The sequence below is a fragment of the Nannobrachium achirus genome (genome assembly GCF_963921795.1).
Source record: "Nannobrachium achirus genome assembly, chromosome: 21".
NCBI lineage: Eukaryota > Metazoa > Chordata > Actinopteri > Myctophiformes > Myctophidae > Nannobrachium > Nannobrachium achirus.
The window spans coordinates 27,519,845-27,535,373 of record NC_137828.1 but is presented as its reverse complement, the minus strand read 5'-3'; the positions used below and the strand labels follow the sequence as shown (position 1 = coordinate 27,535,373).

Below are 15,529 nucleotides of genomic sequence, written 5' to 3'. Positions count from 1 at the left end.
GATATTTAACCACTTGAACCATCATGAATACTTACTAGGGTTAGGGTTAGTTGACCTTACACCAAAGCTCTTTGCCGAAAATAGCCGAGCGCTGCGAGGCGTTGTGAGCTTGTAGATCTGCTATTTTTGGCTAAAGTTCTCAGAATATGGACGCTAGGGTTCAAGTGGTTATTATAAAAAAGGATGAAAAAAATCACTTTGGAGGATTTGGAGGACCCCCTGTAGTAACTCTGAGGACCCCCCCAGGGGTCCCGGACCCCCTGTTGAAGACTCATGATGTAATGTATTGTGTTTGCTGGACTCGTTGGTAGAGTAGCCGATGGCTAAAAGAGATCCAAATAAAAATCAAAAAATCTAATCAAATTGTCAGTGGGCGGGACTAACATACAAGGAAAGAGGAAAGAAGTGTAGGAAATAGGATCTACGGTAATTTAAGGACTAAAGAGGCAGCTCAAGTCTGAAGACAGATGCAATGAACAAGCACAATGGTAAATGGTGCATTTATATAGCGCTTTTTATTCAAGGCACTTTACATAGATTGTGCATTACATTCACCCATATTCACGCACACATTCATACACCGATGGCAGAGGAAACCATGCAAGGAACCAACCTACTCACCGGGAGCAATTAGGGGTTCAGAGTCTTGCTCAAGGACTCTTCGACATTAACTCAGGGGGAGCCCGGATTCGCGCTCTAATAACGGTTTCTCTACCCCTGAGCTATGCCGCCCTTTAGGCACACTAAACTTAAAACATGCACACATCACGTGCATGTCAAGAGTGTGTGGCGTGCATACACTCTTCATGCACACATCACGTGCATGTCAAGAGTGCGTGGCGTGCATACACTCTTCATGCACACATCAAACACACTTCTCCTGTGCTAAAATAAATGGGATTATTTAGAGGTGGATTCGATGTGACAATGTGAAGCTTTACAGTAGAAAGGGTGTAGGCGCGCAGCACGCCTCGCAGGGTATATTTTCAAAGGTCAATGCACTGATGATTGTGCTGTCAAACAATGAAACTATATGGAATCTATGAAAAAGGTAGTGGGGGTCCCTGCTTCATCTCTCTCTCAACTAAGGGGTCCTTGGCCTGAAAACGTTGAAGACCCCTGGCATAGAGATATTTGTGCCAAGGCAGTGTGGTCATTATTGTATTGAGAACGTACGGTGATTACGTTTCTTATCTCCTGCAGGGCAGCTGACACCGGGTGGTGGCTGACTGTCCATGAACTACTATTGAGCTAGAAATTATTGGAGCTGTGTGCAGCTCCCTATAGGTGGCTGTGTGGGTCTGTGTGTCTGTGTGTGTGTCTGTGTGTCTGTATGTAGCCTGACTTCGGCGCGCAATATATACATCAACGCCACTCGCACAATATATACATCAAAATGTGCGGCTCGGCCGGGAATGGTGTTCTATTACCTTTCGTTCCGATCCGCCTTACCATGCCGACGTAATCGGCAAAAAACGACGCTTAATTGTCCCCATTGACTTATAATGGGACAATGCAAGAAATCACTTTCAAGTATTTTTCTCTCGTAAACCATAGGAGCTACAGTTTCAAACCTCGGAGAGGAGATTCATAATGATTTTAAGAATGAATCGAAAAATAATTACATCACTCGGCCTCATGATGGCGCTATAACGGCCCACTTTACGTTTTGCCCCGTAACTCTTGAACCGTAGATCGGAAAATAAAAATTATGTTTTCCCTGGATTCCTTGGGTCAAGACGCATCTCCCCATATAGGCCACGCCCATTTGCGCCAGGATAGATTTTCCGCCATCTTGAATTTTCTCCAAAACACACTTTTTGCTCCTTTTCCTACATATTTTCTCCAAATGTCACAAAAATCGGTACACATGATCTACACACACACACACACACACACACACACACACACACACACACACACACACACACACACACACACACACACACACACAGCTCCACTTCACACGGGTGTGATTTTTTTCAATACCAGTGACCCCACATTTGACCTGTAGAGATTCTGAATGCGTTTATTAATCTCCATCTTTCATTTCAGGTTGGAGCCATGTAATGAATTAAAGGCTTAATTTGTGTCCAATTCACCCTTTGTCAACGGGCAGGACAACGGGCAGGACTTGACAAAGGATGAATTAGTTCAAAGTACAGTAGCTACGTACTGTAGCTAATGCTCATTCAACAGCACAAGACTGAGGCCTCTATTATGTTCCAGGTCTTATGCCTTATGCCTTAACTTCTTTGCCTTTTTTTTTACTATATAGACATATTTTTTTTAATATTTCAAATAGCTGATCTGCAAGCTCACAACGTGCAGATGTAGATCAGCATTTGAAGTATTTAACTTTTTTTTTCAAAATAGTCAAAAAAAGGCAAAGAAGTTAAGGCATAAGGCATAAGACCTGGATCATAATAGAGCCCTTATGTCAAGAAACCACGCTGAAACCTGTGACCTGTAGAATTATGTGACCATAGGTGTCTCACTCAAAACACCTCCTAGGAGTAACGCTGGAATATCAACACTTCGAGTCGCCACTTGGAACTATAAATAGACCATTCATGAAGAAAAAAGTGACTTTGGAACGGCCAAAATAAGCGCTTTTGGCTGACTCGCACCAGACCCATTTTAGCTGTGAGGAGGTGGTCGGAAGAACTCGGTTGAGGAGCAACAAGAACATAAATCCACCAAAGCAGGTAGGAACATTTATGAAAAAAGGCAAGTTAACTCTTCTACCGCTTAGGACGTTCCCGTTCGCCCCAATTTTCAACCCAGCTCGTTGCCAATACGGCTCGTTCTTTTTACCTTGTCTGATGACTGTAAGCTGATGAGGGGTCGCGCCGCCGTGTACAGTAAAAACATCTCCCGTAATGCTGCTCTCAAAAATCCACCGCACGTTAGCAATAATGGAGTCCCAAATCACTTCCTGGCTGTTTTCGGTGGATCTGATCTAGAAAATGCATTTCTATGCTCTGAATGGATGGCAAGCAAAGCGGCCCAATTCACATTAATTATTTGCATAGGCTGCCCTCTGCCGCCAGTTTGGCTAAAGTACACATATGAACGTCCATTATAAAAATAATTAGTTTGCAAATAATCAATAGATAATTTTCTATAACATCGCAAAGGTAAGCTGCTTTTTGCTGGCACCAGCCCCAATAAATAAATAATAAATCTGGCATAGAACTGTTAAGGGGCAATATGTTTTGGTCTGGATTTCCCCTTTAACACAGAATTTGCACTCCATCACCATCAACAGTAAAGACTTAAGCGAATGAAAGGATGGAACTGTTTCCTTACACTTTCTAAGCCGGCCGTACTTGCCCGTACTTGTCCGGTCCACGCAATCAGCCGATCGTCTTTTCCCGTACTAGGTCATTAAAAATGAAATTAATAATAATTAAAAAAGAAAAAACAGTCGCCGGCCGTGCTCTGTCTCTTTAAGAAGTGATGTGGCGGGTTAACGTGTCAGCGACGTCATTACGTCATGTTCTTCTCACTGCCTGGAGAATACATAGCAACCGTTGCGTCTCTCTGTATGCATGCAGGCTCCGTTAGCGTAGCGTTCCTCTGAGTCTATTTCGATCAGACGAAAGGCGGAATCAAGGCTTCACAATGAGTGGATTACATGTGTTCAGATCGCTGTGCGTGCATAGAAGACGGAATGTACTTTCGGGGGCTGTTTTGTATCGCTGTTTTCCCCGTTTCGCCGCACGCAAATGAATGGGGGAGCTCAGTCTACTGCAGCATGAAGTAAGTCAACCTGCCCTAAAATACACTATATACACGGATCACTCGCCCGCACGGGGCGCTACACCACACGCTGTTAGCATTTGGTGCATTGTTTTTTTTTTAAACATGTTTATAAATAAATAGAAGATTGCACGGCAGTACCTCTGTACCCCTGTTTTTAAGGGGCCCCCTTTGGCTGGCAAAGAGTTAAGAGTATTACAGGGTGTCTGGCTGTCTGCAGAGTGCAGATATATAATACTTTGATTGATTTCACTTTAAAGGCAGTCAAATACAATCTTTCCTAAATATATGATTACCGTACACACGCTATCTTATACCATTGACTTTCATAAAGAAATCGAGTCAAATTGGACACAGTCAGACAGAAAAGCATATTCAGCTATTGCAAACCAAAATGATCGATCAAAATCAAATTCAATAACACAATGTCAAATGTGCAAGCAATTCATGTCTAGCTGGCCCCGTAACAAAATGTATGTCTAGCCTGTTGGCCTCCAGTAACGTAATTGCATGTCTAGCTCTAAAGTGTCAGAGCCCCCCCAAGTGATCATTAAGGCAGCACTTAGCACTTAGTTTGGACTCCATGATAAATCACACTTTACAGCAACAAATGGTTCAAGTTTCTGTTCGTGTGTGCGTGTGTGCTCGCGCGTGTGTGTGTGTGTGTGTGTGTGTGTGTGTGTGTGTGTGTGTGTGTGTGTGTGTGTGTGTTTGTGTTTTCCTGGTCCAAGGAAGACCAGGAAATACCAAGCCCCCAGAACGGCTTGTAAATATTGAAGCAGCCTCCCTACTGGCCAAAGCTGGAACTGCAGGCGGGGGGGAACTATACATGCACAAGCATAAGAGCGCGCCGCTGGGGTCTACAATAGGGTTCAATGGACGTCGAGTGATGTCCGTGACGTAATTACGTCTCGACGTAACAAAATTTGGCAACTCCACAGGAGTTTCCCCCACAATGCACCTGGATTCAGCTACTTCCGCATGCTTCAAAACGCCACTGAGCATGTGCATTGAAATGAATAGCTGGGGGTCGGGGCTGTCCGTTCTCTATTATATACGGTATATAGCCTACTCTATGGGAAATGCCAGTTTGGTTTCTGGTAGGGCACTGCAGTACAGAGGCAGCCCTTCAAATGAATGGTCTTGTCTGCATTCGTCTAGACATGATAAGGAATTTAAACTCTTTTAAGCTCTCAGTTGTGCTGAGAGATAAACAAGATCAAGGAAAAATTGTTTGAGGGTGACTTTTAAAAACACAGAGGTTGACACAGAGAGAGAGAGAGAGAGAGAGAGAGAGAGAGAGAGAGAGAGAGAGAGAGACTTCAAAAGTTATATACAAGCACTCCTCTCAAACAAATCATTTCTTACCAAGTGCATGCCACACACACACACACACACACACACACACACACACACACACACACACACACACACACACACACACACACACACACACACACACACACACACACACACACACACACGTTTTCTGACAGATGTTTTCAGAGTGAGTGGTTATCTTCTAACAGCTCAAAGATTCGAATTCACTTAATCTCAGAGAGTAAATGAGCCATTCAATTCTAATATGTTGATAAAACAAATTGAATGGAAAGAAAAATAATATTGTAATAGATCTTCCAGAACAACAACACCATCCATTATGATAGCAGTGGGCTCATCGAGACACATGCACGCACAGCACACCTACCGCACATTTCTCTCTCTGGCACAACGTATACAGTATATGCAAGCACTCCTCTCAAACAAATAGTTTCTTACCAAGTGCATGCTACACACACACACACACACACACACACACACACACACACACACACACACACACACACACACACACACACACACACACACACACACACAAGTTATTTAATTATGTTATGAACCAAACAAGTCTTCGCGTATGTATACTCCTACTGGACACACACGCACGCCTAGGGGAAATCTGGGTGCAACATGTTATAAATGGGACTCCGCTCTTAGCAGCTCCCACGAAACACCAGCTCCAGAAACACAGGTCTCCGCCAGGTCAGGTAGGTTATCGTGGCCTCCTGGTGACACTATGATAGGCCAATGTGAAAAGGGTGCCATGTGTTCTTCACGGCAGTCGGACGTTGCATGCATGATTTGAGGCATTTTGTTCCATAAATGTGTTTAGCAAAAGTTGACCTGCTGGTGGCGGTATAACAGACCAATGTGAAAAGGGTGGCATTTGTTCCTTGACCTAGTGGGAATGTGCGTGCAAAATTTCAAGCAAATCGGAGGCTGAGTTCATGATTTGAGGCACTTTGGAATCCAAAATTATCCAATCAGGATAGAATATGAAATATCCGACAATAGTGGAGCGGCGTAGCTCTTGAAACATGACAAATCGTTCAATTTTGCGATAAAGGCGCCAAACTTGGTAGATATGTTTTGATATGATTGATATATTAGAAACAAATCTGGATATCGGGCCATCAAAAATTTTGATTTTTCAAAATGGCCACTAGCGGTTTGTTAAACCTTCCTAAATCACCCTCTAGGAGCGACAGTTTTAGTGATAGGAAGCTGAAATGTTGCATGCTGTGTGTGCATGTTCATGTCAATTGGTTAAAAGGGGGTGTGGCAATGGGAGTGGCCTATCATAAAAAGGTGCATAACTTTGATATAGATGCACAGATTTGCACAAAATGTTGTAGAAAGGTTGGTCACGACCCAAATAACAGCTGAGTAACTGTTCACACCATCTTCCAAAAAAGGGGTTTGTCATTAGGACCAGTGTAGTACCAGTACAAAATCAGAAGCTCCCTGCAGTCCAAACACCCAGAGGTCGTAGCGGCACGGGGCAGGGTGGAGGAAGCATGGCTTGGCTTTGCATTGAGCCTACTGTGGAGAGACGTGGGATACTGAACGAGGCCAAACAGCTTCTTTTCAGTACCTATGATAACATCAAGGGGGAGGAACTGATGGAGAGGGTGCAGAGAGTCCAGGCAGCGGATGGTGAGAGGCAGTATGGAGAAGCCTGGACGAGGACCAAGGAAGAGGACCAAGGAGGGACAGGTCGAGGGACACACCAGTGAGGAGAGGGTAGCGACCTGGTTCAACCACTTCCGAGGGCTGCTGGGCACAACATCAGATGGAGAGGAGGAATATATACCATCATTCCTCCAGGACTTCAACATCAAGGATGATCCCTTCACGGTCACTGAGTTTGCCATGGTGAAAAGGGTAAGAGAGAGGGTAAGAGTGCTGTGCCGGACGGCATACCCCCAGAGGTCGTAAAGAACTGATGTCTTGACCACATCATCCTACAGTTCTGTAACCTTGCCCTGCTAGGCAACTACCGAGGCATCAGCCTGACCTGTATTGCAGCAAAGGTCTACAACCGAGGCATCAGCCTGACCTGTATTGCAGCAAAGGTCTACAACCGGATGATACTAAACCAGATTCGGCATGCCATCGACCCTTACCCGAGGAAAACCAAAATGCTAACCCTTTCCAGAGGAGAGAACCACATTATCCCAGATCTTGGCCCTGAGGAGTTGAATTGAGGAGGTGAAGAAGAACAACCTGATATGGTATTACACTGGTCAAATTACCTTTGGTTGCTGTGGTTTAGACCAGATGGAGGGATTATATCTCCAAACTGGCTTGGGAACGCCTCGGTATACTCCCTGAGGGAGTGGAGGAAGTTGCTCGGGATAAGGAAATCTGGAGGTCTCAGTTGGAACTGTTACCCCCGCAACCCGATTCCGGCTAAGTGTTTGATGTCGGTTCACAGCCAAAATATCCAGCTCCATGTAGCCGGCACCTTAGGTTTGAGGGCATTTTACAGTAGGCTACTCCATTGCTGAATGTGATGTTGTGAGCCAAATGCAATTGTAAATGTCTGCTCGTTTTTACATAATGACATCAATCACATATGGTGAATGATGGATTCATTTATGTTCAGTCTCTCTCTAAATTAGTACCAGGGTTGGGAAGGTTACTTTTAAAAAGTATTCCTTACTTAAAGGTATTAACTAGTTACTGCCGCTACCATTTTTCCCAAACAGACATTAGAGTTGCTCCAATGAAAATGTTTCCCCCAGGCAGAGAACAAGTAGGCCTACTTTTGAGTGCCAATATAATAGTACAAATAAGACTTATACTGTAGTACAATATCCCAAATCACAGGCGATGATTATCCAGTCTAATGTCATGATATTAAAAAAATAATATTATTTACAAAATAATTATACTAATGTAGTCTAGGCTATAACATTTTAAACATTGCTGTTTTAGCTCTGTCGTTGTAATAGAGCTGCATGATTATGGCAAAACTTATTAAACAAAATGTTATCTTAATGAAAAACTATTTTATTTTGACCAAAAATAAATTATTAGTTTCCCCATTCAAACACATTACATGCCTGTTTGCATTTCATTATTTAAGGTGATAAATACCTTATGTCATTTTAGTCTGATGCCTGTCAAACAATGCAAAAAAATACCCCATGTCACTGTTGTTTTGATTTGTCTCAACCTCTCTAGGGGGACTTAAAACGTTACACTTCTCTCTGTTAATCAGTGTAGCCTACTTTGTTAAACTTTCGGACGAGGCTTGCTTAACGAGTATTAATAGTTTACAGCTGGAAAGAAAACAAGACGTTGCATCTTAATCCAGCAGTGCGCGTGGATGATTTAAACTACACACAACGTCGTGTTTGGAAGCTGTTTACTACACTATGGAATTATTTATTTGGAACACAACACAAGGATATACTGCAGGTAGGAGAAAAGAAAAGTAAAGTGGACTGTGTTCAGTGTTGTCTGCTGGGTGCCGCTGCAGGGGCTCAGTGTGTGTGTGTGTGTGTGCGTGCGTGCGTGCGTGCGTGCGTGCGTGCGTGCGTGCGTGCGTGCGTGTGTGTGTGCGCGTGCGTGCTACAGTAGTGTGTGTGCTTATCAGATGCGCGTCAGATAGCCTATGCTGCGTTACTTAACGCTCTTAATGTTAACGTTAATGGGCTCCTCAACATATGGATATACATTTCTTCCTTTGCATTGTACTGACTTGACTTGACTCGAGTGGACTCGGCGGGGGGCGAGTCCTGAGTCAAAAGGTCCGAGACCGAGACGAGTCCAAGTCAAATTGAGGGCGAGACCGAGACGAGACCGAGTCAATGAAAAATTGGACTCGAGTCCTGACTCGAGACGAGTCATTGACTCGAGTACTACAACACTAGCCGATTGTGACGTCATCATAAAAAAAAAATCTAAAAAAAAAAAAAAAAAATCTAAAAAAATTGTTTTCAAAAAGATTTTGAGGGGGGTGGCGCAGTTCAGGCCAAAGGTGGTACTGCAGCTGAAATGCTCTGAGAGTCATTCAAAAATGAGAGAGGCTCTCTATTCAGGAGTGGTAATTTAGCCTCAAACCTTTTGAAAAACGTTTTTGGGACATAAACAATATGACATAAATACTTTTTAAATGCATGGTGTATCACCTTTAAGTCTAGGATGTACAGGCTATGCTACACACACACACACACACACACACACACACACACACACACACACACACACACACACACACACAATGCTATGGCAAAACGCTGAGGAAAAAGTGGCTACAGACACACACCCAGCCACTCTAAAATTGTTTTGAAAAAGATACTATTATATAGTATACTGGTAGCTGACCAGACACCCGTTTTTTTCCCCCTTCTTTTTAATGAAGGGAGTGCAAAGGAGCGACCGATTACAAAACAGGAGGTTTGTTTGCAACGTACAAAGTTAACCAGCGCTTTGTTGTGTAAAATCTCTGTAGCTTAAGCCACACTGATGATTGTGTCGACTTGGCTGGCATGCTTAATGTGAAGGGTAAATGTTAATCTAATTCAGTGTCAGCCAGACTCTCAGGACCTCCCATTTAGCCTCCCACGGCGTCCCAATAGCCCTCGGTCGCTCTAATGAGTTGACCTTTTAATGGCTTCTTTGCACCAGCTGGGGACTGTAGGACATTACACAGTCGTACTTTATCAATGACAAAGACACAGCCGGGTAGCAGTGAAGCAACAGACCTTAATGTGTTTCAAGCGGGGATTAAAAGAACATAAAGAGTTATCATCCAAAAAGATGAGAAGGTAAACTTTGCAAACTCTGGAGAAAACCATTTGTGTAAGGCATACACGCACACTCACATTCAAACTCAAACACTTTGTTGTGACCGAAGGTCGCAGTATACCATGAGAAATGTCCCAGCTTGTCAGTCAGTCAGTCAGTCAGTCAGTCAGTCAGTCAGTCAGTCAGTCAGTAAGTACACATTTTTACAGTCTATTGGTTGTTCCCTTGTCACTGTAGGTGACATCACCTATGTAAAAGTCCATATGGGTATTCCCCAGAATCTCTTTTATGCCCATATATGAAGATCCCTTATGTCATCAATATCTATCACTGGCCAGATGCCAAGCCATGTCCCATATCTCTGTGGCTGGTTCAGATAGGGATCTCCATGTATGGGCATAAAATATATTGTATGCATATGGATACACATTATGATTAATAAAGGATAAAATAAATAAAATGTCCATATACAGTAAGGGCATTCCCAGATGATGCCCTGTTAGGGCCTTATGCCCATATATGGAGATCCCCAGGCATCAAACCCAGGTCCTAACTCGCCAAGGCCCTGCTTGGCTTTACTAATTAACATATGTTTTTGCCAGACCCATGAAATGGGTAGGCCTACATAAGCAAATGTCGGTCTGTCTGTCCGGGTTTTCTATATAAAGGGTATATATGATGATGACATGATGATGACATGCATGATGTCATAAATGATGATGACAGACAGGGGGTCTGGCACAACCAGGTTGACCTGGTCTAGTTATATATGGATATCCCTCTCCCAATGTAATCAATATTAAGGACATATCTGGGAATGCCCATATTTGGTAATGCCCATATATGGGCATGTTTTGACATAACATCGTTGACTATCATGCAGGGGTCTCCATATATGGGTAACTGGTCCGATATACATCACTGGCCAGATGGCCAAGAATTGGCATGTCGCCCCGAGGCGTCTTACTAGTTAAGCATAGTTTTTGAAAGGAAACAAAACTGTATACTGTCTGTGAGTTTAGGATTAAGCATAATTTTTGTGAGTTTAAGGGTAGGTTTAGGCATAGTTTTGTGAGGTTATGGCTAGGATTAAGCCAGGTTATGTTTAGGGCATAGCATTTGTGAGGTTATCGACTGGGTTTGGGTACTTTGAGTTATGCATAGTTTCGTCAACATACAACGACATCATCACTGTTCCATGGACAGGTTGTTCCCGGCACGAGGACTTATGTAGCAATCTTACTAGTACTAGAGTATTGTTCTCACGGTCTGCAGCACTGTAACCATGCCAGCACTGTAATAACATCAGGGAGCCAAAAGCGCTCCGCACTATGTGAGAGCACCTGTTCAATGCACACGGAGTACAGTTCCTCATGAGAGGACCGCACAAGTGGAGCGCACAGACCTCTGTGTGTGTCTCTGTGTCTCATGTTTTTAGAGATGGGTGGTAAAAACGGTATCAGTATTATTTATGGTCCCAGCTTAGATCTTATATCTTTTTATACCAGCTTGTACCTTGTGGACTAGCCAAGAAAGAAAGCTAAAGAATGCAATTCTGAGAAATTGCAAGTGTGGTTTCCTATATATTGTCTGGATAGTCACATTTTCATGTGAAGCTCAACCAATCCTCAAGCTAGCACCACTCCCCCATTGAACTCAATGGACTTAAAGTCTGGATTGTTTATCTATCTAACTATAAATGAGGGAAATCTCCGTCCGTCCGTCCGTCCGTCCGTCCGTCCGTCCGCGTCCGTCCGTCCGTCCGTCCGTCCGTCCGTCCGTCCGTCCGTCCGTCCGTCCTATAAAACGGGCGAAGCGGGTGCAAACCTCTAGTAATAACTAGAAATACTGTTCCTACGAAACAGTGTGGGCTCGCTCGTGACTATACTCTGCAGCGTGCTAACTGTCATGTGAAACTCAACCAATACTCCAGTTAACACCACTCCCAGATTTCTTTCCACCAATTGCACCTCATTGGCTAACGGAACACGATATGCGGCGGAAATAATGACAAAACCATAGTGTTTTCGCCTTTGTACTGTCTGCGGCGGAACTCACTATATAAACTAGACCAGGTCAACCTGGTTGTGCCAGACCCCCTGTCTGTCATCATCATTTATGACATCATGCCTTTTGTAGGCATGTCATCATCATGTCATCATCATATATACCCTTTATATAGAAAACCCGGACAGACCGACATTTGCTTATGTAGGCCTACCCATTTCATGGGTCTGGCAATAATGAGGATAACATAGTGTTCCTGCCTTTCAGGCGAGCCCACAATAACTAGAAAGTTGCAATTGGAAATTGCAAGTGTGGTTGACGTGGCTATATTCTGCAGAAAGTTAACTAAAATAGCAGATCTACAAGCTCACAACGCGTCACATGAAGCCAGACCAATCCTGGAGCTGGCACCGCTCCCCCATTGAATTCCAATTGTACTTGTGTGAAAAAAATAGAGTGAAAATAGCGGATCAACTAGAACTGCACTCTGTCAAGGTACCAACATGTGCCGTGTGCACAAGTAGGCTAAGTATAGCCCACTTGTGCGCCAGCAGAGCGCGCCATGAGGTGGCATCACCAGGAATGCTGGTCCCTCATTGGCTGTTAATGATGATGTTGCTAGAAATGCTGGTTCCTGATTGGGCTACGGGCTTAAACACGGGCAGACACCAACATAATGCAGAACCCTACTTGCGCGCTCTGCTGGCGCAAGTAACAAGCTCACATTGAACTCATATTGAGCTTAAAGATCTGATTTATTGTCCTATGAGCTGCCCAAACTATAGGGGCACTGATTGAAAGTAATTAAATACACTATTCAGTAATGTGTCTCCGCATGCTAATGGCTTTAGACAGGACAGTGTATAACAATGTTAAAATATGATGGTTGGTCAATGGCCATTTGAATTCCCTTCAAAAAAGTGCTCAAAGATGTAGCCCAAAGGAAATTACAAGCAACTGAAAGGATTCCTATATTCCTGAAGTCTCATTGGCATGATAGCCTATTGAATGTGTCACATCGGATATTTTCAGCTCGATGCATGGGTCTTGCAATTCAGGCGACAAGCACAAAACAAATCAAATAAATAAACCGCAGTCAAGGATAATATGGAGCTGGGTGATGGTGATAGGACCACACTGTCTACCTTAAGATAAAATATGCATTGGAGCAGAGATTGAGTTGTAGGCTATGTAAGTCTCGGGGGTAACTTGTAAGGATTTGGATTCCCTCATAGGCTACACGGCTTCCAGCGCCTCTGGCATCACTGTAGGCTCCCTGCAGCCCCACCGGTAACACAACAGTCCCGTGCCTAAAGACAAAGTACTCGACACGTCCTGTTCTACTACTGTCCCACTGAGCATTTTGAGGTATATTAGTTGCCTAATAGTGGTGTTTTTATCTTCAACACCACGCGTTGAAAATCAGTGTTGTAAAGGTCTAGATTTGATATTTTTTGCTAGTTGTTTAGTCGGCTATATTTACACGGGTTGCTACACTAGACCACTATTAGTCGGTTACAAAAAGTCTACATTTCGCCGTTAGCGGCCGTCGAAAGTAGTGAAAAGAAGGGCGACAGTGGGATTCAATCCAGCGATCTCTGACACTCAAGTCGGCGACGCTATCCACTCGGCCATCAATGCTGATATGATAGTAAAGACTTTCTGGCCGTATTAAAAGGTGACATTGCCCACCTGTGTTCATTTTAGGGTAGTGCGCATTGTTGAGGAAACTACATGTATTGGGCGCCTAATAATTATTTTGTTTAATCAATACGTATTGAATGATTTGGCGGAGGCGGCGCCGCGGCTGTGTTTGACTGTGTGTGTTGCTGTCAGAAATGTAATTCAGAGTAGCACGCTGTCTGGACGTTTCCACTTTACAGTGAGTGACCACACACAATCACGGTAATTAATTAACACTCTACCGGCTTACCGCGCCTTAGTACCAAGGATAACTTTTACATGGTCTAAAGATAGTCGTTGAAAAGCTGTATTTAAAACGACTACACCCAGACCGTCCAGACGTATACCTTAGTGATGAATGGCTATTAAAATAATTTTACACCAATATTTGGCTATCAGTTCTGCAACGTGAAGTTGTTTTTTTAAAGAATGTTTATTGAAATATGGATTAAATCTAATTGTCTAAATTCGGTGTAAATATAAACGTTGATAAGGCGACTATAATTAGTTGGCTAAATCTCGGCTAGATCTAAACTATACTTAATAATGATCAACGGATATTATAATTATGTTAGTCCAATATTAGGAGATCAGTTAAGCACCTTACTGTTGTTTTTTTTAATAAATTGTTATCGAATCATGGAATAAATTGCAAAGTATATTTTCGGTGTGAATATAACCGGAATCTAGCCGGGTGAAATTAAGGCTAAAAAAAAACTAGTCGTGTAAAAAACGACTATTGCTCAGTGGGGTCCATTCCAACACCAACCACACACTGAACCGCATCAGCAGTCAGGTTCAGCACGAAGCAAAAGAAAAGAAAAGAGAAGAGAAGCACAACTTACGGGTTGTTGCCGAAGCTCCGTGGACGACGTTGACGCGGCAGTAAATCCATGCAGCGGCTGATAATAAGGAGGTAAATCCCAGTACAGGACGGCGTCCTCCATGCGTCTCCATCATCACCGGCTGTGAACGCTAGACTAGAAGGGCGAATCGGGACGTTTTGAACAGAGAGTCTGTCTGTCTGTCTGTCTGTCTGTCTGTCTGTCTGTCTGTCTGTCTGTCTGTCTGTCTGTCTGTCTGACTGACGATCGGATCGAGGCTTCACTGCGAACTGACGGAAATCTCTCTCCTCTCCTCTCCTCTTCTCTCCTCCTCCTCTCTCTCTCTCTCTCTCTAAACGCGTGCACGCCGTTTAAAAGAGAATCACAGCTGGCCTCACTTCACTGAATGAGACAGAATGAGAGCTGTACTATAGTCTCTCTCTGCGCGCAGTCTTTAATGAACCAACCACAGCTGGTCTAGCTTGCTTCACAATCACTAGTGTAGACAGAGACTAGAGGCTGTATTAGTCTCGGAGGGGAGAGCGCTCTGAGTGCGTTGTCCATGGTGCTGAACTTATCTCCGCGCGCGCACACACACACACACACACACACACACACACACACGAGTTACGGATTCTGTTGTTTTTTATAACAAGTTCTTTTTTGTAAGAGGCAGGACTAGTCATCACACTGTCACACACCACCACAGGTTTTGGTTTCAGCCCACCCAGCACGCTTTTTGTGTAGAACTTTCTTCTTTTGGCAGCTAGTTGGCGTGTTTACATAGCAATGGTTAGCAAAATGAAGCGTGTGAATTTACACCCTCAGAATCAAAGCTCTACAGTCTACTCTTTTAAGGGAAGCATAGGTCAAAGCGACACCTGCTGGACAAGGTAAAGTTTTTTTTCTTTTTCTTTTTTTTTTTTTGCTGGCCAGCCCTTTGAATTTGAAAACCTGTGTGTAACTATGATCAATTACAATTTGCCTATACAAATGCCACATGTACTGTAATCACTATATATACTGTAACTCACATCAAACAGAGTGCTTTGCTTCTAAAAGAGCCATTATGCTATATTCCAGGGGTCTTCAACGTTTTCAGGCCAAGGACACCCCTTAGTGGAGAGAGAGATGAAGTAGGGACCCCCACA

General features: G+C 43.6%; 1 protein-coding gene across 1 annotated transcript in view; it reads right to left on the bottom strand.

Annotated features, from left to right (window-relative positions):
* Positions 1 to 14,511, bottom strand: part of LOC308307179 (contactin-associated protein-like 2) — a gene marked incomplete at its 5' end in the record, with an annotated part of 419,567 nt that extends 405,056 nt beyond the window's left edge. Inside the window, one exon of the mRNA XM_080752350.1 lies at positions 14,400 to 14,511. Coding sequence (XP_080608476.1) covers positions 14,400 to 14,511 — 112 coding nt within the window. The remainder of the gene's footprint in view (positions 1 to 14,399) is intronic.
* Positions 14,512 to 15,529: the final 1,018 nt, after the last annotated feature.